General features: G+C 45.4%; 1 protein-coding gene across 6 annotated transcripts in view; it reads left to right on the forward strand.

Moving 5' to 3' along the window:
- The window catches only part of KIAA0586, a 72,796-nt gene that overhangs the window by 3,914 nt on the left and 44,603 nt on the right, over window positions 1–24,279 (forward strand). The window contains exons 3-18 of one of the 6 annotated variants that reach the window (XM_081908972.1): window positions 756–838; window positions 1,581–1,650; window positions 2,536–2,602; window positions 3,789–3,954; window positions 4,348–4,584; window positions 6,747–6,912; window positions 8,018–8,194; window positions 11,220–11,340; window positions 12,675–12,777; window positions 14,682–14,723; window positions 15,503–15,619; window positions 16,832–17,055; window positions 17,227–17,299; window positions 17,945–18,100; window positions 18,953–19,127; window positions 20,873–21,052. In XM_081908972.1, the coding sequence (XP_081765098.1) occupies window positions 756–838; window positions 1,581–1,650; window positions 2,536–2,602; window positions 3,789–3,954; window positions 4,348–4,584; window positions 6,747–6,912; window positions 8,018–8,194; window positions 11,220–11,340; window positions 12,675–12,777; window positions 14,682–14,723; window positions 15,503–15,619; window positions 16,832–17,055; window positions 17,227–17,299; window positions 17,945–18,100; window positions 18,953–19,127; window positions 20,873–21,052 (2,157 nt within the window). Of the gene's footprint in view, window positions 1–755; window positions 839–1,580; window positions 1,651–2,535; window positions 2,603–3,788; window positions 3,955–4,347; window positions 4,585–6,746; window positions 6,913–8,017; window positions 8,195–11,219; window positions 11,341–12,626; window positions 12,778–14,681; window positions 14,724–15,502; window positions 15,620–16,831; window positions 17,056–17,226; window positions 17,300–17,944; window positions 18,101–18,952; window positions 19,128–20,872; window positions 21,053–24,279 lie in introns of all 6 variants that reach the window. The other 5 variants (XM_081908967.1, XM_081908970.1, XM_081908969.1 and 2 more) reach the window with 5 other exon arrangements.

The raw sequence follows: 24,279 nt of genomic DNA on the forward strand, positions 1-24,279 counted from the left end.
TCAGTTGCTCCAAGTGGGTGTAGATTGGTTGAGTGATTCTGGAGGATTTCAGTGAAGACAGGACAATGTTTCCTGTTTATCTTAACAGATTATAACCTACATTACAATGGTATGTGTTGATGGCATGTACAGGCTCTGTAGTTCTCTTTAGTACTCTGCTTATAGGAAGATTGTTTCCTCGGAGAGACAATGCCCCTGTGATTCTGGACAAATAGAAACAATAGAGCATGTGCCTCTCCAGTGCCTATATTATAGAGACATCCGTATTAGCATCATCTCCCCACTACTACATAAGTACCCAGGGCACACAAGACAATTCTATACCTCCCTGCTGCTTTCAGATACCAACCCTGCTACAACATACAGTGTTGCCAGGTTCTGCACAGTAGCGTTCAAAATTCGTTGGTTGATGACCTGCGCCACAAACTAGATTTAACGAACACCCATATTAGAGTGCTTTGTAAATTGATAGTCATAGCCTTTTATATACTAACCTTTTAAGCGCTTCCACATCCGTTTAATGCTCCTAACCCTTCTTTTAGATTCTTATCGTCTTTTATATATACCTTCTCTTTTAATAATCTTAGCTTTCCAAAATGTCTTACAGATTTTAAATGATTGTACCCCACCCTACTTATGCTGCTCTATGACCGTAATAAAGGTTTGATTGATTGATCATTGCTTGCAAGTATGAGCGCTATAAGCAAGATAGCGGTTAATCGATATATAACCCAGTGAATTGATATTTCTTCTAGGTGTTGTAAGCAGGTATAGCGGTAGACATTCAGAACTACTGTCAACTAAAAAAGATAGCAAGCCCTCAGAGTTATCTCCAGAGGTAAGCACAGTGGTATTCTGTTCTTCGGTCTACAGAGGATATTTCATATGCTTGTTCCCACACACCTTGCTTACCAAATATCAGAAGACTGTCCATTTGTATTTCTCTTTTGCGTATTGCCTTTGCGTCTGTATTGAAACCACCACCCAAGATGAGTTTTATCAGCTTCACAGTATTTTAATTCTGAAGTTGCTGCTGTCAAACGAAATATGTTGAAAATGTTTCTGGGTGCTTTTAAGGACTTGTAATTCGTGATAGTTGAGACAAAATCGTTCTGCCTTTCTTTTTTCTTCATTGTTTCCCTCTTCTTTTACAACCTTAGTGTTTCATTTTTTTAAACCTCTCTGCAAACCATGTTTAGAAGCTTTTAAAAACAGCAACAACTGAGCTGTTAAGATGTTCGCAGCCTGGCAATTGTACTGGAGGCTTTGCAAGTCAAATATTGTTGATTAAATATACATATTCAGCTATATATTCTATATATTTGGCACATAAGGGACAGTTAAATAGTAATAAAACCAGAGTCCTTTAGGACCTAAAAAAATGAACAAATTTATTGTGATTTAAGCATATGGCATAATAAATTTCTGAGTTGTTAAGGTGTCACAATACCTTATTTGCCGCAATAAATTCACAATGCTACCCTCTGGAATTAAATAACAGTGTGATTTTCGTTGAGAAATATAAAATACATGAAAGATTATTTTATATATCTCTCTTACCCTCCCTCCCCACCCCCCAGCAGGCTTATTCACACGACACTGGAGTACATATTCCTTCACAAGTAAAAGAGGATGGCAGCAAACAAAAAGGTATCGCAACTCACTCCTTTGCAAATGCGCTCTGAAACTAGCAATGGTGTTTATTACTAGGTAAATGTGCATAGGAGTGCAACTTTTGTTCCTGCTTTTATTTGTCCTTTGGGGACTATTTCCCCCATATTTCTGGGTATTTTTTAAATACTGAAGATGAAAACAAGCATTTATCGAAGTAGTCAAGTACACAAAAGGCATACAGCGGTAGCAGTGTTGGGGACGTGAATGCGGGAAAGGAAGAAGTCAACACGTCTGGGTTATATTGAGGCAACTTCTGGGTTCTTTCCATCTTTCCCTACTATAGAAGCTGGCAGAGAGGGAGGGCAGATGTCGATTGGGGGCGTAGGGGGACAGCATAATGGACACCACAGTCGCTCAGGCACAATGTAAATTAAGTTTCATAATCGATCAATGTGGCAAAAAATCAGTGGCTTCATGTGATATTTTTGTCCATAACTTTTAGGTATGACTTGAGCTGTTACCAGTTAAAATCTTAGTGTTCTAATTGTGCTGCAATGTGTGCCCAACAGTAGTTGTCCGGAATCCCCTTGAAAGCAGGGTTTCGGTTACAAAATTAGAGAAATTCCAGATTCAAAATAAAGCCTGGTCTCCATAACTTCTCGTATTAAGATGATGATGGGAATTTCAAATCCCGCCCTTCCTCCCAAAGTTGCCCACGGCAGCGTATGGCAAAATGTTATGTTCTGTGTGAGGTTGGGATGAGGTGACGCGTGAGCCCAAGATCTGATCTCCCTCTGTGTAGAGATTCTGATGATAAGTGGTATCTGAACCGGCCTTTGTTTTCTTTTCGTAAGGTTGTGCTTTGTGAGCATTTTAGATTCCAATGAGTACAGTTTCTTCTGTTTCTTTGTTCCACATTAGCTGACATGTTTATTTCCCAGTATGATACTGGGCAGAAGGAGGCTGTAAGAGCTGTATTCAAGCAGAGGTAAGGAAGCAAATTTTGAACGCTTCTGGTTTACTTGATTCCATCTATGAATTCCTTCCCTCTTTAATGGCTCAAAAGTGTTACTGCTGTCTACTAATATGTTGGGGACACAGTGGGTGGAATCGCTGGAGAAAACTGGCAGCATTGAAAGCTTCTTATGTAGGGATCTTCTTATGTGCTGCACCACTGAGCTTTGTATGCAGGTGGTGGGAATTAACTTTCTGCCTAGAATCCTGGAGAGCTCCTGCCAGTTGCAGCAGCCCAGGGGCATATTTGGAAATACAGTCATACCTCGTGTTGCGTTAGGTGCATGTTGCGTCTTTTCGGCTTGCGAATACGGCAAACCCAGAAGTGTATACTTCCAGCTTTTGCTGCACGTGCAGAAGTGTTCTGCACTCTTCACACATGTCCAGAAGCAGTCTATCATGCTCCGTACTTGCGCAGAAGCGCGGCTCTAGTTGCGGACTTTTTGCACCCCGGAATGGATCGTGTCTGCAACTAGAGTACCACTGTATTTAAAAAAATGAAGTGGCCTCTCCAGGGTGCAAGCCTGGGCAGTGTGTCTGGAGGTCCTGAGCTGCCCTGATGACAAGACCCCTCCCTTCTCAGCCTCGCTGATGTGGTCCAAAGGAAAGTAGAGCAAGATGTTTGGTGCCAGCTTGGTTGCAGGAGTTGCCAGAAGGCAGTGTACAAGGCGTCACCCAACTTCCTTATGGGCTCCATTCTGTATTTGTGCGTGGTTTACTCCTGAGCCCTTTTTCTTCTCCCAAAGCTGTCCTGCAAGGCAGCGGGTTACTGCATGAGCACTACAAAATACCCATTTTACTGAAGTCAAATTTGTGATATTAGGAACTATCCCCCAAACAGAGGCCCAAACACAAAATAAAACACAGCCAAAAAGAGCAGGCAATCTCCAGACTCAAAATTTTAACAAAGGCAGGGGTGTACTTTGAGGCTTCAAGAAGTAGACAGATTGTGGAGTTCGAAAGCGCCCCGAGAATCATCTAGTCCAACCCCTGCAATGAAGGAATCCCAACAAGTAGTATGTCCTGGTGTAAAACATCTTATTTCATGTACCAGGTTTGAAGTGACATTAGTTCACTGAAAATACTTTTGGGGGGGGCGGAATGGCTCTTACAAAAGAAAATAATAAAAACACTTTTCCATGCCTGTTTTGTATATTTAGAATTCAGACTGTTCCTGTATTTAAAGAGGTGAAGGTCCAACTGCTGGATGATGTAGGCTCTGACAAAAAGGACAGTACCAAGTCAACACAAAGCGAGATAGAGTCAGCTACAACCATCGCAGCCGCCACAGCAGCAGCTATAGCTTCTACAGCCCCACTTTTCAAAGTAAGTAACTGGCTTCATTATTTATTTGTTTAAAAAAATATTCCCTGCCTTTCCCCTCCATGAAACAACTTGCAAATATTTTTAAAAATGTAAACAAACTTTTGTAAGCTCCCTGTGAAAACTAAACCCTCCAAGATTTTTTCTTGGGGGTGTGTTGAAAGGTGTATGCATGTGTATGTGCTGGAAATGGAATTTAGATATTGTTTTCAGAAAACCCGAATTCCCTTTTTAACAAACAGATCGCTTAGAAATTGGAGGGTAGCCTTCCAGTTCCTTGGACCAGACTCAGCCATGTTAAAGGGCAGCTTTTCTTGCAACCCAAGGACAACCATCTAGGCTTGGGGGAGAGAAGTTCTGACCTTCACAACTTTTGGCTTGCGTCTTTCCCTCCAGGTCCAGAGCGACTTGGAAGCAAAAGTGAGCTCTGTGTCCGAAATGCTTACCAAGTTGCAGGAGACAGACAAACAGCTGCAGCGTGTTGCAGACCAGCAAGCCATCTTGAAGGCTCAACAGCTTGAGGGGCCCCCTTGCCATCAGAGAGTCGACGAACTTGAAAAGCAGATGAATCAGTTCATGGAACAGCGAATTCAGCATCTGGAAAATTTGCAGCAGCAGCAAATGAATATTCAGGTACTGGCATTATTATTATTATTATTATTATTATTATTATTATTATTATTATTATTATATATATTTGTACCCCAGCCGGAGCCGGGCTTAGGATGGCTAACATCATGAAACTAAGACAGTATACAAAGAGCATAAGAACATAAAAACAGGCAATCAATTAGTTAAAATACATCTTGAAATTAGTTCAGAGCAAAATCTGGACAGATGATGGTCCATGGGTAAAATTGAGAGTGGTTAATATTCTCCAGAGCCAGCTGTTACCACTGGTCTTATAAAGGACCTGTGAAAGGGCTAGGAGGCCTCTTTAATGCTTGTTCTTATACAGAAAGAAAAGAATCAGACTGAACCCCGACCAAAGGCCTGGCGGAACAGCTCCGTCTTGCAGGCCCTGCAAAAAGATGTCACGTCCCGCAGGGCCCTAGTCTCTTGTGAGAGAACGTTCCACCAGGCCAGGACCACGGCCGAAAAGGCCCTGGCTCTGGTCGAGGCCAGTCTAATCTCCCTAGGGCCTGGGATCTTCAGGGTGTTATTATTTGCAGACCTTAAGGTCCTCCGTGGGGAATACCAGGAGAGGAGGTCCCATAGGTACGAGGGTCCTAAGCCATATAGGGCTTTAAAGGTTAAAACCAGCACCTTAAACCTGATCCTGTACTCCACTGGGAGCCAGTGCAACGGGTATAGCAGCGGATGAATGTGCTCCCCCGGCGAGGACCCCGTGACGAGTCTCGCCGTAGCATTCTGCACCCGCTGGAATTTTGGGGTCAGTTTCAAGGGCAGCCCCATGTAGAGCTGGTTACAGTAGTCAAGCCTGGAGGTGACCATTCTGTACATCACCCGTGGCTACAATTTTAAAATGTAACTGCATTAAGGGAACTTATTTTGGTTTACTGTGCCCTTATGTTGCTCACCTTATGCTGCTGTTGTTATAACCTATGCATATTAACAACCCATGGTTGGATCCCAAGGAAAGAGAGCTGGTGGAGGCCAACTTAGCTGGTCCCACCCGATTCAGCAGGCTCTGGTGGGGAAAGGGGGAAGCAGCTTTTGCAAGCCCACCTCTGCACGCTTTTCTCAAGATCCAACCCACAAAAACACACAGAATGGCACCCTTAGGAGGAGATATACTGTTCCTGTATATGCTCCATAGGGTTGGGGGAGGGTACCCCCAGAACAGATATGGGGTGAGGAAGCAGAGGGGGAGAATGTTCCCTTAAAGGTAAAGGGACCCCTGACCATTAGGTCCAGTCGTGGCTGACTCTGGGGTTGCACGCTCATCTCCCTCTATAGGCCGAGGGAGCCGGCGTTTGTCTGCAGACAGCTTCCGGGTCATGTGGCCAGCCTGACTAGGCCACTTCTGCGAACCCTTACGCAAAGAGAAGTCCTTGCACTGACAGAACTTTAGGCTTAGCAGTACAGTGGTACCTCGGGTTAAGTACTGAATTTGTTCCGGAGGTCCGTTCTTAACCTGAAACTGTTCTTAACCTGAAGCACCACTTTAGCTAATGGGGCCTCCTGCTGCCGTCGCGCCGCCAGAACACGATTTCTGTTCTCATCCTGAAGCAAAGTTCTTAACCTGAGGTACTATTTCTGGGTTAGTGGAGTCTGTAACCTGAAGCGTATGTAACCTGAAGCGTATGTAACCCGAGGTACCACTGTACATTGACTGCAACCTTTAATAAATAAGCTTCTTGACCTTCCACCCAAAGGAGTCTGGGGTGCCAAGCAGCATAACAGGCTAACAGCACATAATTAATTAATAAACAAACAAACAAACAAATCATTTAGAAATGGTTAAATTTCCACGCAACTAATATTCTCAAGATTGCCAGGAACAGTACCTTTCACCCATCAAATGGCAGGATAAACAGGGATGTTTAAAAATTCCTCTTGAATGTCAACGTGGTAAACAGAGGCACTTCATCAGGGAAGACATTCTGCAAATGGGGAAGTGTTTCCAAGAAGACCCTTGATTAAAGGGAGGGAGGTCTTTGGAGCCTAGGGCTAGGTTGGAGGGCATGTGGGCAGCCCATAGAGGTGTGCAGAGCCCCTGAGCTACAGGCGAGTATTTATGATATTTTCTCTGCAACTGACAGTGTCTTTTTTGTGCACGGACGTTCTTGCCAAGCTATTCCTGTGTTTGAACTGAAACCTCTTTCTCCTAGTCCCGTTTGATTAACTCTGCACTGAACTCGGGTGGCTTCCAAGATGTCAACACAGCAGCTTCCAAAAGAACGGCAACACATGCCGTGAATGCAGGCAAGCCTCTTACTGACCCTATCTCTGCTCACCAGCATGGTTTTTTTCCTTCCAACGCCATACCTGCGCAAGGTGAGAGGCATTGGGTTGCTCTGATTCGTAGAGAACTGCAAAGCAGCAAAGGCTGATACTGTGCATCTCCTTTCAGTTAAAATTGTGTGTTTTCTAGCTCTTGTCATCTTCAATTTAAGACTCCATAAAAAGTAGACCAGGCATAAGATTAGGATTGCTTAATGCCCCAAAGCAATAATGTAAAAACTAATTCTTGCCTTTAGAGGCCTGTTCAGCTTGGTTAAGACCACACCAAATCATGGTTAAAATTAATCATAGTTCAGAACCCAAACTATGATATGAACTTCAGCCATGGAATGGCTAAACCATTATTGTCTCCTCTCATCTTCAGTCTTCTCAGATTCCTAAATTCACGTCATGGTGTAGCAGCCTATGGTGGCAGAGCAATGGCCACGATCCTAACACCAAACCCACTTCAGATCGTGGTTTGTGGTTTGCCAGCAATTATAAATGACGGTTTTCAGTTGAGACATCTCAATACTTATGCCTGCTTAACCAAGGGTTGCTGTGACTTCTGGATCCGAGTCCCTGTGTTGAAATGCATAGTAGTGAAAAAAGTAATGGAGAGGTTTGTGTAACTTTAGCTACTGAATAGTAGCTGGGTTCTAGTACAAACAGAATAGTGAATTGTGAATATTCCGTCTGTGAATAGGTTAAATGTCCCAGCTGGAAGACAGGAGAGACAAAAGGGCATAACTTCAGCAACCTCCTCTTTCTTCCATCCCCACTTCCCTCTGTTGGTTACTACTGACTACTGAAAGGTTTCTTAAATTGAAAGATCGCTTCTGAAACATGTTCAGGTTTGGGCAGATCTCCACAAGTCCATAACTCTGGAGCAGTCACCAAGCACGTATTGTAGTTCATGACATGTGTTTTAAGTACTTATGAAACAGATGGGCATGACTATAATCTGCCACTTGCTTCCTTCCAGATATCCAGCTCTGTTTTGCAAAATGTGTGTTCTCTTTATCTGACAAGTTGAGACCGTTCTATCTCGAGGAGGTCATTTTAACCGCTGGCATAATTCTCGTGATTTGCTTTTCACTGCTCACCCTCTTTAATACGCTTTTTTCTAATTGGGCAAACCTATCTTCCCACATTCCAGCATATTCCCGGAAACATGAAAGCCGTGGTATTAATTCTCAGAAGACACCAGCACCACGCAGATACGCTCCTGTGCCGGTATCTAAAGATACTAAAATATCACAGAAACTGGCAAAGAGAGAACAACCGGTTGGAGAAAAAGAAAATGTGCAACAGTCAACTTGTGGAAGAACTTTGGGTGAGCTCCAGGAAGCTTCAAAGCTTCTCTTTCTCATTATTGATGTGGATCGCCCACTTGCTGTTGTGTTGTTTTCCACAACCATGACTATTCTCGCCTACATCAACAGTGCTCTGGCTGGCATTAGATGTATTGTTGCTTTTTATCAGCACCACTTGAGACTTCACAGTTTTCAAGCATTTCACACTCTTTGAATGTGTATTAGGCTTTTATTCTAAATAAGCCTTCCAGCTTGTCCATTACAGCTCAAAAAGAGTATTGGGTCAGGTTTAAGGTGTTGGTTTTGACCTTTAAAGCCCTTTGTGGCTTAGGGCCCTCAGATTCAGAAGGAGGTAAACTCCACCGTGGGAGCAGGGCCAGGGCGGGAGAGTGCTAGAGTTCTGTCTGGTCCTGTTATATGGGATCAATTCCAATCTGTTACCTCCGAGGATGTGGACAGGCTGCTTGGACGAGTGAAACCGACCATCTGTCTCCTTGATCCTTGCCCATCCTGGCTGATAAAAGCGAGCCGGGAAGCGCTGGGCGATGGCCTCTGCGGGGTGGTGAATGCTTCCCTCTGTGAGGGAGCCTTCCCAGACCCGCTGAAAGAGGCGGTCATTAAACCGCTTCTTAAAAAAACACCTTTAGACCCGGCCAATTTGGCCAACTATCGCCCAGTCTCAAATCTGCCATTCTTGGGCAAGGTGATTGAGCGGGTGGTTGCTGAACAACTCCACGCCTGGAGGAAACGGACCATTTGGATCCCTTCCAATCGGGATTCAGACCTCACCATGGGACTGAAACTGCCTTGGTCGCGCTGGTTGATGATCTCCGGCGGGCTAGGGACAAAGGTGAGAGCTGTTTCCTAGTTCTGCTGGATCTCTCAGCGGCCTTTGACACCATCGACCATAACATCCTTCTGGACCGTCTAGAGGGGCTGGGAGCTGGGGGCACTGTCATACAGTGGTTCCGCTCCTTCCTCCTGGGCCGTGTCCAGAAAGTGGTGGTGGGGGGTGAGTGTTCAGACCCCTGGGCTCTCACTTGTGGGGTGCCTCAGGGTTCTGTTCTCTCCCCCATGCTTTTTAATATTTACATGAAGCCGCTGGGAGAGATCATCAGGGGGTTTGGACTGGGTGTTCATCAGTATGCAGATGACACCCAGCTCTACCTCTCCTTTAAATCAGAACCAGTGAAGGCGGTGAAGGTCCTGTGTGAGTGCCTGGAGGCGGTTGGAGGTTGGATGGCGGCTAACAGATTGAGGTTGAATCCTGACAAGACAGAAGTACTGTTTTTGGGGGACAGGAGGCGGGCAGGTGTGGAGGATTCCCTGGTCCTGAATGGGGTAACTGTGCCCCTGAAGGACCAGGTGCGCAGCCTGGGAGTCATTTTGGACTCACAGCTGTCCATGGAGGCGCAGGTTAACTCTGTGTCCAGGGCAGCTGTCTACCAGCTCCACCTGGTACGCAGGCTAAGACCCTACCTCCCCGCGGACTGTCTCGCCAGAGTGGTGCATGCTCTAGTTATCTCACGCTTGGACTACTGCAACGCGCTCTACGTGGGGCTACCTTTGAAGGTGACCCGGAAACTGCAATTAATCCAGAATGCGGCAGCTAGACTGGTGACTGGGAGTGGCCGCTGGGACCACATAACACCGGTTCTGAGAGATCTGCACTGGCTCCCAGTACGTTTCCGAGCACGATTCAAAGTGTTGGTGCTGACCTTTAAAGCCCTAAACGGCCTCGGTCCTGTATACCTGAAGGAGCGTCTCCACCCCCATCGTTCAGCCCGGACACTGAGATCCAGCGCCGAGGGCCTTCTGGCGGTTCCCTCATTGCGAGAAGTGAGGCTACAGGGAACCAGACAGTGGGCCTTCTTGGTAGTGGTGCCCGCCCTGTGGAACGCCCTCCCATCAGATGTCAAAGAGATAAAGAATTACCTGACATTCAGAAAACATCTTAAGGCAGCCCTGTTCAGGGAAGTTTTTAATATGTAATGCTGTACTGTTTTTAACACTGATTGGGAGCCGCCCAGAGTGGCTGGGGAAACTCAGCCAGATGGGCGTGGTATAAATAATAAATTATTATTATTATTATTATTATTATTATTATTATTATTATTATTATTATTATTATTTACGGGACCGCCTCTCCTGGTATTCCCTGCAGAGGACATTAAGGTCCATGAATAATCATAGTTTAGAGGTCCCGGGCCCTAAGGAAGTCAGGCTATCCTCCACCAGGGCCAGGGCCTTCTCAGTGATGGCTCCGACATGGTGAAATGCTCTGTCCCATGAGACTAGGGGCCCTGCAGGATTTAACCTTCTTCCGCAGGGCCTGTAAGACAGAGCTATTCCGCCTGGCTTTCAGTTTGAACTTAGCCTGATCTTTTATTCCCCTTCCTTCCCTCCCCCTCCCCTTTTTATGAAGATTACCCGCTCTGGGATCCCACAGCTAATTTTCCCCTGGTCTCCTCGCTGGCCCAAATAGGACTAATTTAGCCAGCTAGCCCTGGTGATCATCTAATGTTTATTGGATGGATTTCCCCCCTAAATTGATTTTTAATTTTTAATTTAATGCTATTCATGTTTTATACTGTATTTTATGCTGTTTTTTGTTGCATCAATTAAGTGTTTTAAATTTGTTGTTAGCTGCCCTGAGCCCAGTTTTCTGAACAGGGAAGGGCGGGGTATAAATAAATTTTATTATTATTATTATTATTATTATTATTATTATTATTATTATTATTTACAATTCTCTGGTATTCATCATGTTGCTTCAGTATTTTACTAATGCTCAGACAAGTAACATTATTACAGCCAATTTGCTACACACCTACCTTTAAAAATCAGTGGGCAGCATATGATGTCTGCTTGCACATGTGCATAGATATAATTTATAAATACATAAATGCTATTCATTCTGGGAAGGAAACCAGGAATGTAACTACCCCATATATGTGTCTCTCTCACACACACATTTGAACGTGCGCACACACTATGCTCTGCCCTATTCCGCTATAATATGGCATGCTCTTTTTTCTCATCTAGGTGGAGGGAGACTTCTAGAGCACATCTTGAATTCTCAAGAAACCCCATTAAGCCAGAGTGCATCTTCTTGGAACGACCCCAGAAGTGACAATGTGATGCCGTGGTGTTTTGGAAGAGAGCAGTAAGCACCTCCCTTGTTAAAAAGCGAACAGCTTGTAGATACTTGATATCCTAGAAACTAAATTTGACCTGCAGCGATATCATAATCTCAGTTCAAATAACAGAAATAATAGAAAATTATGAGGTTTCCATTTTTGGTGATTTATATAACACTGCTCCCATAATTCCTAGCTGAACTCTGTACATGCTTGAGACATGTGTTCCATGGAAGAGACTGTTTTCTTTAAAAGCTTTGTTTGCATAGGCATGAGGTTGAAAAGTACACTTGCATACTGTGTTTGAGCTTAACTGTGCTAAACAGGGCAAACTGACCCTTGAACTTTGTCCACCTCTTTTGTACCTAGCCTGAACTACTGAATTAGAATCAGACAAGTGGAGTCCGCAGGAAAAAGTGGCTGCGTATATTCCCTCCTAAAAGGAGCACTTGTATGATTTCCACCACCATTTGATCCTAGCAGGGCATTTTTGTCCTCGTTCCATCCCCTTGCACCTCCTTCTGTTTTCCTTTTCCAGGTGACAGTCAACAGTCCATGGCTTCTGAGCAGTCTCAGTCCTTATTCGGCTGTTGAGAGGGCTGCCCTGCCCCCTTAGGGTTGTTTTTTTAAAAAAACTACTTCTGCAAATCTTGGGGTAACCCCAAGCATGTTGATACTTTCTCTTACTTCTCAGTGGCCCTTGTTTTGCTACAATCCATTCACCACCTGAGTTTCCTGTTAGAAGGTGTAATGCTGTGTCTGCATCTGTCAACCAGTGCATACAGGCAAAACCTGGGGTAAACATTTGTTCTCAGTTCCCTCCAATGGTCAGGTGTTTTGCTTTATTTTTGCCTCTTGGATAATGGGTATTTTATTGTCTTGTGTTTATTTTAAGTGATAAGTGTGAAATTCTCAGATTGGGCAAAACTTTTATCTTGTGAACCACCCTGAAATCTTATGATGAAGGGCCATATGTCTAATATATAAAATAAAAGGGCTAAGTAGCAAATTGGGTAAAAATAAATAGTTTTTACCCACACCAGCTCTGCCAACATATGGCAGCTTTGGTGGCCAATAACATGGCTTTGCTTAAGCATCTATTTCCCTGCCTTTCTGGACCTTTTTGTTCTTGTAGGAATATGTGTCCCTCTCCAGAGTTGTGTAACTTGATTCATAAACACCCACAATTTGGTTGGGATTTCCCCCGATTCTCAATAGTAGGTGGTGAAGCCCAACTGCTGGTTCATTCAGTCTTGATTCAGCACTTGAAGAAGAAATGCAGGAGTAATGAGAACTCTGAAATATTTCTTAGTAGCAGATCGAACATTCAGCAGACTGAGCCCTTTCCTGCGTCTAAAAGCACACTTCAAGATCACAATCCGGTTGAGAGAACAGTTAAGAAAGCAGATGCTGTGCTTCATGATCTTGGGCAACTGAAACGGGACATGCACGACATCTTGCAGGTAAAGCAAAATATGACCAGGTTGCTGAAATAATTTGATTAATTATTGATTGATTGACTAGTTAATTTCTATGCTGCTTAATATATATCCCTAAGCGGTGTACAAAAAACTGAAGCAACATCAGCTAGCTTAAATACTACAAAAAATACACAGTCACATATAAAAATGTTACATTAATACAAAGTTACTAATATACATAAATCAATTCACTTTCCTTCTGACACTACCTCCCTCCCAGCCTCTGGGTTCTAACCCCGGGTCCAAACAAACTCTCAGCTCACCCACAAAAGTCCCACAACGAGAAGAGATCCTGCAAACAGTGGATATTGCCCTAGTCTCTCATTCTAGACTTTCTTGTTCTGGACAGTCCCAAGATGCATGGTCCTTCTTCCGGCTGCCCACACCTGTGTCCCATTCAGCTGTCCTCTCTCCACCCAGTTCCAGGTGCAGCAGGTTTGCTGAGTTTCCCAGGGGGTCCAAAGGATGGGAAGAGGCCCCTTCTCCACTCACAGCTCTTTCTTCACCCTCTGTCCTCTCCTCCAGCTGCTTAACAACAACTTAATAGTGGGAGAAGTTGAAATACTTGCAAGCAGGAGCCTGCAATTTGAACTTGCAGAGGTGGTTTCTGCAAATGAAAATGTAGCAGCCAGGAAATCCAGTTTTCAGACTCCCCTCAGCTGTAAGCAGAATAAACCATGCAAATGGCATGCAATGGCTGTAATTCAGTGAGCACCTTACAATTCCTGATGCATGTTGGCTTAAAAGCAGCCTTTGTTATTTGGGGTTTAGGGGAGAGGGCATGCCTTCTGGAGGAAAGTGGATGTTTCACTGCACATACAGTGTAGTGTTGAATTTGGGCCAGGGGCACCTGGTGTCAGCACTCTGCTAGCCTATGTAGTTCCTTGGAGCCATACAGCACTGTTGTGAGGGAGCAATGTGAAATAGCCTGAGTGCACTCCTGCCCTAAGCTCTTTCCTGGATTGCGGAGGCATTGTTAATTATTAAATGTTGGATCCACATTTTATTGCAGTACAATATGCTTTCGTAACTGTTCAGCCGTCCTGTCGAGTTGAACTTCGGTAGGCATGGAGGGTAACCTAAAGGACGGAATCAAGAGGAGAACATTTTCTCTGTCCCAACGCATGATAAAATTAGGCCTTCTAGCATGATGAATAAGGGCGTTACTTGAGGGTCACAGAGGTGGTGGTAATGTTTTGGCCTACAGTAGGAAGACACAAAGGGACGCGAGTGGCGCTGTGGGCAAAAGCCTCAGCGCCTAGGGCTTGCTGATCGAAAGGTCGGCAGTTCGAATCCCCGCGGCGGGGTGTGCTCCCGCTGCTCGGTCCCAGCGCCTGCCAACCTAGCAGTTCGAAAGCACCTCCGGGTGCAAGTAGATAAATAGGGACCGCTTACCAGCGGGAAGGTAAATGGCGTTTCCGTGTGCTGCGCTGGCTCGCCAGATGCAGCTTCGTCACGCTGGCCACGTGACCCGGAAGTGTCTCCGGAGAGCGCTGGCCCCCGGCCTCTTGAGTGAGATGGGCGCACAACCCCAGAGTCTGTCAAGACTGGCCCGTACGGGCAGGGGTACCTTTACCTTTACCTTTTAGGAAGACACAAGTGTATATTAGAACTCCATACAGATAGTCTTGGTGAGATTTTAACGGAGAGTTCTAGCATACTTTCTTTCCAGACAAGTTGCTGCGCTCGTCTCTTGCAGCAAAAACAGCTTAGCACATCTTCACGTCAAGCATCTGACAAAGTGGGCTTGAGTCCGTACATGCTCATGTCATAATAAATCTGTTAGCCTTTAAGATGCCTCGTGATTCTGGTATACTGCACTTTATATCTGTGTAGGGAACTTTATCTTAAGTGTAACAGATTCTTTCTCCCCTCTTGCCTTACAGGATGCAAAGGAGTGGAAGTCGGACATGAATAGTATTATGAAGGTTCTGTGTCAATTTGTTTGTTTGTTTTTAAATTATGGAGACAGTGCCTTGGAGCAATAAAATACCCTAAAACCAAATACCTCTAATCCAGTTTATGGCAACCTGCTGGCCCCCAGACGTTTTGGTCTACATATGACACTGGGGCTGATGAAGGTGGTAGTCCGTAATTTCTGGAGGGTTGGCGAAAGGCTCCTTTAAACATTCCACTGCAGGACATGTGAGCAATGCAATCACTAAAAACCATAGCGCCCAGCTGCCTGCCTTGATTCTGCCATAACCTTAAAAATGGGGTTTTTAAAGCAGGGCTGGACCCATGTACAACTAGAAAGGCAGACCTGATGCTTGCATCTGCCAGGCGTTCATTGCCATGTAGTTCATTCCCTTTTCGAAGCCATCAGCACTCCTGGTCTGTGGCTTCATGCACTAGCGTCAAGCTAGCCAGTCGCCAGACTGCAACAGCCTGGGTGCACCTTCAGTAAAACTACGGGGATTTAAATGTCCCTGTTCTGTAGTTTGTATAGGGCCTGGCAGCAATGCAGTGCTATGAAGCTCCCGCCACCTCTTTTGAAGAAACTTGTGTACCAGTTCCTTATACCATGAGAACTAAGATTCTCTAAAAGGGCTTGGAAGCTGGGGGTGGTGTGGGTGGGTTCTCCTACTGCAAATGGCCTCTAGCGTTTGCCTGTTGCAGACACGTATTGCATGGCTGAGTAGTTTTATTTACGTGTGTAGATTGCCTTGGGAGTCAAAGGGCCTCACTTTCTCCTTTTAATTTGTAGGCAACCTCACACTGCAGAGACATCGCCCGACAGAAGGATCACCTGCCTCCGCATCAGTCTGCCTGTTTGCTGTGGCCGTCATCATCGGAGGTGCTTCTACAGGTTCCCGCAACTGCGGTGGGTGGTGATTGGGGTGCCCTGTCTGCGGAATGCTCTCCTGGGACCCACAAGGGCTGTGTCCCTGGCACCAGACAAAGACCTCACCTCCCCAAACTTTGTGACCCTGGGCTGAGGGCTTTTTGTGCTGCTTCTAAATTTCTGCCATGTTGTCTTTATAGTGGGTGGTTATTTTATTTCATGCTTATGATTATTTTAGTAACCTGATTTAGCCTAGCCAACCCTCACAGGGTGATTATGAGGATAAAATGGAAAGGGTGGAGAGCCATGTGACCACCTTGATCTCCCTGGAGTGTAATGGTTATAGGGGTTGCTCGTGCGTAAGTTGCCGCCGCTCCTGGCTAGGTTACCTTGTTAAACCCTTTCTGTCTGGACAGCCCTTCACTTCGTGGCTGTTTCAGTCACTGGCAGAATCCGTCAGTGGGCGTTTCTTGAACCTCTTCCAGCAAAGAAGTTCTTTGGCGCCAAGTCTCTGCCTACTTTCCCTGCGCAGAAGCCTTCTGCGCAGGGTGGGTGTGGGCAGCGGAGGACCTGTGCTCTCCCCGCTGGTCTCCGCCGAGAAGTCCTGGGGCCTCCTCTCCGATTCCCCCATCTGCCCCCCTTCTCCACTGGTGTTACGCTGATTTCCTTCCCCAGCCGATGAGCTACCTCTCTCCCTTCTGGGCCCTTCTCCAGCATCGCTTGGGAGCCTTGCCTCCACCTCTAGCTCTGATGGCAGTTCCCTGACATGGAGGAAGAGTGGAAAGGGAAGGGAAGGAAAGGAAAGGAAAGGGAAGGGAAGGGTGGTTCCTATTTGGGACTTCCACCATCATGGCTGTGTGATCAGGAATGCACAAGATTGCAGAAGACGGGTGTGCACAGTGATCTTCATACAATGAAAATTTCCGGTTTTGTGGCAGTTTTCCAGGATGTTTGAATCGGCAATAAATGAAAAAGTAAATTATTATTATTTTATTTCATTTCTATACCGCTTTATATTTTTAAGAAGAATCTCAAAGCGGTTCACAGCATATTAAACATCAATAAAACAATGCAGAATCAAACATTTCCGAAAAAAGTCAAATATAAAGTACACAGTCAAAGCAACACAATTAACAGGAAACCAAAATACAATTTCAGAGCACTGCTGACCTTATCAGGGTATCTGGCTGATCAGTACTGAGGACAGTCCTGAATATTTGAACCTCTGATCCCATTTTGTTTGGATTTTAGCAAAAATACCCTGTTGCCCCAAGCCTTCCAGAACTCCAGGAGCTTTCGAAGTCAGCCATTCTTCAGTCAACCATGGCTTCCAAATCCATACTGAGGGATGCTGAAAAGATCCTGAGAGCAGTGCGCAAGAACAAGAAGCTCCTTGAAGAAAACCTGGAAGCCATTATCCGTGCCAAGGATGGGAATGCTCTGCACGCCTTCATTGATGAGTTGACAGCAGACAGGTAGAGCTCTGTGGCAGTTGTTTTTAAACCTGTGTTGATATACCTAAATGCCAGCAGCAAATACAGTATTAGGCAAGCTTGGTGGTTTCAAAGTTTTTAGTTTTGTTCACTAGATGCAAGTTAAAAAAAAAAAACCCATCCTAAATTACATCACTTCCTTCTCTCATCAAGAGATGTCCTAGAGGAGATACGAATCAGAAAGTCTGTAGATGAGTGGATTAAGACAATCAGCATGGAAATCCAGGTATGGCTTTTAAGACCCACCTATTGATACTTAAGTGTAATGTTTATAGGGGTTGCTTGTGCGTAAGTTGCCGCCACTCCTGGCTAGGTTGCCTGGTTGAACCCTTTCTGTCTGGACAGCCCTTCACTTCATGGCTGTTTCAGTCGCTAGCAGAATCCGTCAGTGGGCGTTTCTTGAACCTCTTCCAGCAAAGAAGTTCTTTGACGCCAAGTCTCCGCCTACTCTCCCTGTGCGGAAGTCTTCTGCGCAGGGTGGGTGTGGGCAGCGGAGGACCCGTGCTCTCCCCGCTGGTCTCCGGCGAGGAGTCCTGGAGGCCCCTCGCCGATTCCCCCATCTGCCCCCCTTTATCCCTGGTGTTACGCTGATTTCCTTCCCCAGCCGATGAGCTGCCTCTCTCCCTGCTGGGCCCTTCTCCAGCATCGCTTTGGAGCCTTGCCTCCGCCTCTCGCTCCGATGGCAGTTCCCTGACATTAAGTCTTCATTTTTAAAAAGCTATATTGAAGGGGAAATTATACAAAAGAGAAAGTGCATGTCGTTACAAAATAGAAGACCAGATTGTTGAAAGAGTCCATCAGTGATTTTGGTCGAAAGCTGCACCTTTGCTGTGCTCTAACCTTACCAGCTGCTTTTACATTTTGCCTTTAGGATGAAATGGCAAGGAATGATGTCCTCGAGGCACAACGGGCTGTCAAGACAATGAAATCCAGCAGAGAAACACATGCAAAATCTCAGTACCCCACGGGAATGCCAACTAAAAGGCATTTGCCTGCAGCAAAGCCCACTCCAGTGGTAGCAGATAAGGTGAGACTGCAGAGTTTGGAAACAGTCAGGGATTCTTAGCTCTGCCCAGCAACCTCCATGGACCGAGGTTTCGACCAACCATAGTATAAATGCTAGAAATTATGCTCTCCTTTCTCTAAAAAAAATAAATAAATAGCATATTTTCCCTGCTGTACTTCAGGGCAACTGATTTCAGGGACCTTGGGTTGAGGAATACATTCTTCAGGTCTGGATTCTCATATAGCCGAGCTTTTCTTTTTTGGTTATGCATTTGGATACCTCTTAAGTTGTTGTAACCAAATTTGCATGATGGTTCCTTTTGGATCAAAGGTGACAGGCTGAACCTTTTGAAACTGCACTGATTTTAATCACTGATTTTAGAAATGCTCTGGGGTTTTTTGTTTGTTTTTTGAATTCCCAAGCAATGCCAAGTACAAAGCCACTGGTGGTGTAAGCTACCCTGAGAACTTTGTTGAAGATCTAGGTATAAGACCCTATAAACAAATGCAGCATCACTTGTATCATTTGCTGGTGCCCTTTTGCTCAAGCACCATGTCTGTCAACGGTGCTGCACAAATCAATAGCAGTAATTGTATCCTACATTTGCACCGCACCTTTTTTCCAAAATGCTTGGAATAGTTAATCCCGTTTTATTCTAGCAACAGCACTGAGAGGTGGTTAGGTTGAGAGAGTAATTTGACCAAGGCCATCCCATCAGGTATTTCAGCCCAAATCCTCCACCCAGATCCATCTCTCTCTCTCTCTCTCTCTCTCTCTCTCTCTCTCTCTCTCTCTCTCTCTCCCCCCCCCCCCCCGCCAGCATGTTGCCTTTTTTATTAAAAACTTTCAGAGTCATTTTCTGGTTTTTTGCAGGGGCCTCCGAAAAGATGGACAGGGGCACGAAATGAAGATTATCTCTCTCAGATATATGGCCGGCCGATTTACCAGGGTCACAGGAGCACACTTAAGAAATCCCCGTACCTGAGGTTCAACTCACCTTCTCCCAAATCAAAGCCTCCAAGACCTAAACTGATAGAGAGTGTTAAGGGTAGGTAAAACGCCTTCTCCTAAAAACCAATGTTTCAAATGGTCTGCCTGTCGGAAATCAAGCCTTTATCAGGAGAAACTGGCAACTCTCCCAGGCACCCGGCATGATTCCCTGTTGACCTCCCTGGCTGCATTCCCCAGCAAGTTCCAGGCTAGGTCTCGATAGGCGATTCTTGTCAAACGTGAGAAGAACACACACACCCTTTCCTGCCTCCTGGCAGGGGAAAGAGATAGACAGAAACGTATTTACATGCCTTTATTTCTGTCTTTGCAGCGTTACAAAAAACATGACTGCTCTCTTCAAACTCCAGCAGTGTAGTGACAAACACTTCCTGCACTTCCTGGACAGGAATAAACGGAAGAGCTCATATTACACTCTGAGCTAATTCCGGTGCTTTGCACTGTGAATGGACTGTCCCTCTGTTTCCCACGGACAGTCCCAACATTCCCATTATGTTTTGCTTTCAAGCTAGCACTTTGCAGCTGCATTGCTTCAATATCGTTAACACTGCCTTCATTTCCTGTTTAAACGTTCTTTCTCCTTGATCTTTTAAGAAGTCTTTATGGCAGTTTCATTGGCATTGCTTGGGGTAAGTGGCAGGTTGGCTCATTAGCGTGGGCCCTGCTATCCATTTTGAGGATGTTTATGGGATTGAGAGACTCTGTTGAGCCTTCCATTCTCCCAGAATTTGAGAAGAGCAAGCTTCTTTTGGCTCCATGAAAGGGCAGCTCCACTTAGGCAGGTCATGGCACTGAACCAGTTCCTAACATGTAGGGTCTGAGACCAGGGGCCAATGGTGCTTGTGCCCTGTGCATGCTCCCTGCCCCCGCCCCCTGCAGCTGGATGAATGGGAAGCTGATGGCCCTCCATGCTTTAAGCTCAGATGCAAAGAAAATCACAGTGTGACAACCAGAGTAATTACATTTTTAGGTTACTTGCTTTAGACCTCTGAAGCTTGCTCTAAAGCAGAGGTTCCCAAACTTATTTGGCCTAGCACCTCCTTTTCAGAAAAAATAATTATTTGGCACCTCCCTGGAAATCTACTTTCTTTAAGTGAACAAACAGAAAGATGCATTGACAAATTTGGGTTCTTTCATGTATCTCTATTTCCACCTACATCCTGCCAGCTCAGTCCAATCTGCCCCAGTGGCAGGGCTGGCGCTGCAGCCTGCCCGTCATTGGCCAAATAGGCAGGCAAGCTGCAATCCACTTCTCAGGCCTGGGTGAAGCCAAAGAGGGTTCACCCAAGTCCAGAAAAACCCCTCACCACCATCCTGCAACAGCGCCCAACCTGGCATTAAGCGTCATTACACAGCAGATGAAACATCTTCTTCTTTATTCTTCCGCCACCCCCTTATTTTTATTCAGTGCTCTCCCAATTGCATCCAAGGCTACTGCTGCCCCCTTGGATCGTTCCAGTGCCCCCAGGGGACGGTTTCACCCACTTGGGGAACACAGCTCTAAAGCTTCATGCTCTTCTCATAGCCTAGGAGAGAGGTTTAGAATTAATTTTCGTAAGCTGCTCTAAGAGACTGTTTGACTCAAGGTGAGGTATAAATGCTGTAAATAAATAACCCGTCTTAGATCGAGTCAGACCATTTCTACACTGAATGGTAGTGGCTGTCCGGGATTTCTGGCAGGAGATTTTTCTCTCCCTCCCCGAAGATGCCAAGGACTGAAGCTGGCATCAGATGCTCTTGCACTGAGCTGCCGGAGACTCACGATTTACCTGACGTTCTTTCCAGGTACGAAAGTGAAATCGGCAAGGACGCAGACTGGTCCCTACATGCGCAGCAGTCCTAGGAAGCCACCTCCAGGATCTGCTTCTCATCAGGAGCTCCAGTATCTCTTCAGCCCCACCAGAGAGACCTCTGAACTCTCAGGTGCTCTTAAAGGACATCTCATCCCAATGGCGATTCCATTAGGTATGGAAAAGAAAAAAGAGAGGCTCAACTTACATGAGCCACTTTCACTCAGGAAAAAAAAGTCTGCTCCTACACCGCAAATTGTTCTTCCTCGTTTGTCCGTGTAGTGGTTCACATGGGATTTTTCTGGATGCAGGAGCAAGGCAGCTCATGATTTGAGGGAGGCTTCATGTCCCTAATTATATTCTTAGCCCCAGAATGTGTTCATGTGTGTGTCTGGTTATCCTAATGAGGAAAATAATACTGCAAATGAGAGGTGCAGAGGATCTGTTAGAAAAACGAAGTCCAAGGAATCGGAACCCTTTCTTAGTAAATTATTGGTTAGGCTAGGTTAAAGTACAGCAGGGCTGCTGCTCTTCTGAATTTATCAGATGAAAGCCTATTTATCAAACCAAAGCCTATTGAGTGGAGCATCTCGTTTCCCATGGCAGCCAGTCACATGCCCCTCGGAAGCCCATAAGCAGGACAAAAGGGAGTAGCCCTCCCTTGCTGTTTCTCCAGCAGCTGATACTGGTCCTGATACCATACCAAAAGCCACTGATGGCTTTCTCTTGAACTTGTCATGAACTTGTCTAATCCCTTTTTAGTTCCGCCACCTATGAATTCTATACAGGGGTGTGTGTGTGTGTGTGTGATTGATGTGTGTTGCACAGAGGTACTTACTTCAGTCTTTCCTGAATCTCCTGCTTTTGGGCTTCACCAGAGCACCCCACATTCTAGCATTAATAGGAGACAGAAAACATTTCCCCCCCTTATGCTGTGCATAGTGTGGCAGCCCTGTTCAGGGAAGTTTTTAATATGTGACATTTTAGTGTATCTTTCATCTTTGTTGGAAGCCGCCCAGAGTGGCTGGGGAGACCCAGCCAGATGGGCGGGGTACAAATAATAAATTATTATTATTATTATTATTATTATTATTATTATTATTATTATTCCTCACCCTTTTCGTAAATTAAAGAGGCCAGTCATTTGCGTGTGTGTTCTGCGTATGATTACTTGGTTATGATACATCAGTGGGTTCTTTTTACTCCAGATCTTGTATCTTAGCCTCCCCCAAGCCGATGCCTTCCAGATGTTTCAGACTACAGCTCTCACCAGCTTCCGCAAGCATGGCCATGGGGCCTGGGGCTGATGGGAATTGTAGCCCAAAGCACCAGCTTTGGTGAAGACTGTTGCAGCCATTCCTAGCTAGGAGTCTTGCTCCATCACTCTGATAGTTTTGGTTAAACCCTTTCTGCACCTTTTTCAACTCCAGTGTCTTCTCTCTTTTTGAGATGCAGAGACCATATTCCAAATGTAACTGCATCATAGGTTTGTCTGAAGCTATTGCAGTACTACTATTACTATTTTCAACTCCTTTTCCTCATAATTTCTATCATGGATTTTTCCTCCCCACCACCTTTGGGGGGCGGGGGCGTAATGCTGTAAAAACAGATGTTATCTCCAAACTTTCTATCTTAATTTTAAGATCTCTTCCCTGGTAAGTTGCTTCCAATTCAGATTTCATCAGGGTATATATGAACTTGTTACCTTCATTTGAGGCTGTTTCACTGGGATGTGTGTACATACAGATATGGAGTCCCCGCCCCCCTATGTAACTTTTATTATTTTCACTGTAGTTATTTTTACCATCCCTAGATGTCACTCTAGTAAACGAAAACAGTGGGGAAGTCTGATATTCAGGCTCGTGTTTTTAGGAGAAATCAGTTCTAGGAAAACTGCAGCAGATTTGAAGCCTGTTAAACTGTTTGTGAAAGAATAGTAGACACAGTCCTGAACATGCTTGGTTTGGTAAATCACGCTTAAGGCACAGTACCAGGATGTTATATAGTACCTCCAGGGTTCAGAGACAGTTGCAGGGCAGCATGGGTGAGAGAGTGCTGTTACGCTCAGGTCCTGATTTTTTGCTTCCTACAAAGTTGCTCGGGGAAATGAGCCTTTAGTCTGATCTGGCAGGGCTCTTCTTAGGTTCTAGCTGGTCCACCCTTTTTCCTAGTGTATAGGATAGCTCAGTTGCTTAGAGTGTGGTGCTGATAATGCAAAGGTTGCAGGTTTGATCCCCGTATGGGAGAGCTGCATATTCCTGCATTGCAGGGGGATAGATCCCTTCCAGCTCTACAATTCTATGATTCTGCAGTGGGACCTCTGGTTGCGAACAGGATCCGTTCCGGAGCCCCGTTCACAACATGTGCAGAACGCAACCTGCGATTGCGCAGGTTGCGATTTGCCGCTTCTGAGCATGCATGTGACTTCATTTTGAGCATGCACGAGTGGCGAAACCTGGAAGTAACCCTTTCCGGTACTTCCGGGTTGCCGCGGGACGCAACCTGAAAAAACGTAACCTGAACTGAACGTAACAAGAGGTATGACTGTATATGCAGTAGCCTGAGAGAGGGAGTCTCTGATTCCTTTTGTATGCTTCCCCCCACATCCTGAGCCTATATTTTTATTTATAAAAAATGGTTGTCCAGTGGACCCTCCGGATATGAACTTAATTTGTTCCAGCGGTCCGTACGTACCCCGAAAAGTCCACATCTAGAGGCACCGCTTCTGCATGCGCAGCGCAATGGAGCACTTCTGCACATGCACACACGGCAAAACCTGGAAGTATACACTTCCGGGTTTGCCGCATTCGCAACCCGAAAGTTACGTTACCTGAGGGTAATGTAACCCAAGGGTCCACTGTATTCTGAAACTTCATTATTGAAAAATCAAAGCAGTTTATAGCAATTGCATATATACAGTGCACAATAAAAACCACATGAATATTTAAGATTCCAGATCATCATCTAACTGTTAGAGGAAATGTCTGGCAGCACAGAAATGTTTTCAACAAACGTTGAAAGGTTAAGACAGAAAGTGCCTGCCGAATCCCTGTTGGCAAGGCATTTCACAGGACAGGGCTGGCAACGCTACTGTCTCGTTTGTGTGTCAGTATTAAATGAGCCCCACCAACTGGGGATGACCGCATTGCTCCTACGGATGATATCAGAGATTAAGGTGGAATGTAAGGGATCAGATCGTGGTTCAGGGCTTTGCAAATAAATACAAGGAAACTGAGCTTGCCTCTGTAGTAAATGAGCAGGTGGCCCGTAAAACTTCACACATTTTTCCCAAGGCGACATGCATGTGTGTGTGATCTTTATGACAGAAATGAGGAAAGTAACAGGTTGGGTAGGTGTCACAGGCAGTTTCCTGTTGGTCTGGTATGAAATACAGCATTGCAG

Source organism: Podarcis melisellensis (genome assembly GCF_964234715.1).
Source record: "Podarcis melisellensis genome assembly, chromosome: 1".
Taxonomy (NCBI): Eukaryota; Metazoa; Chordata; class Lepidosauria; order Squamata; family Lacertidae; genus Podarcis; species Podarcis melisellensis.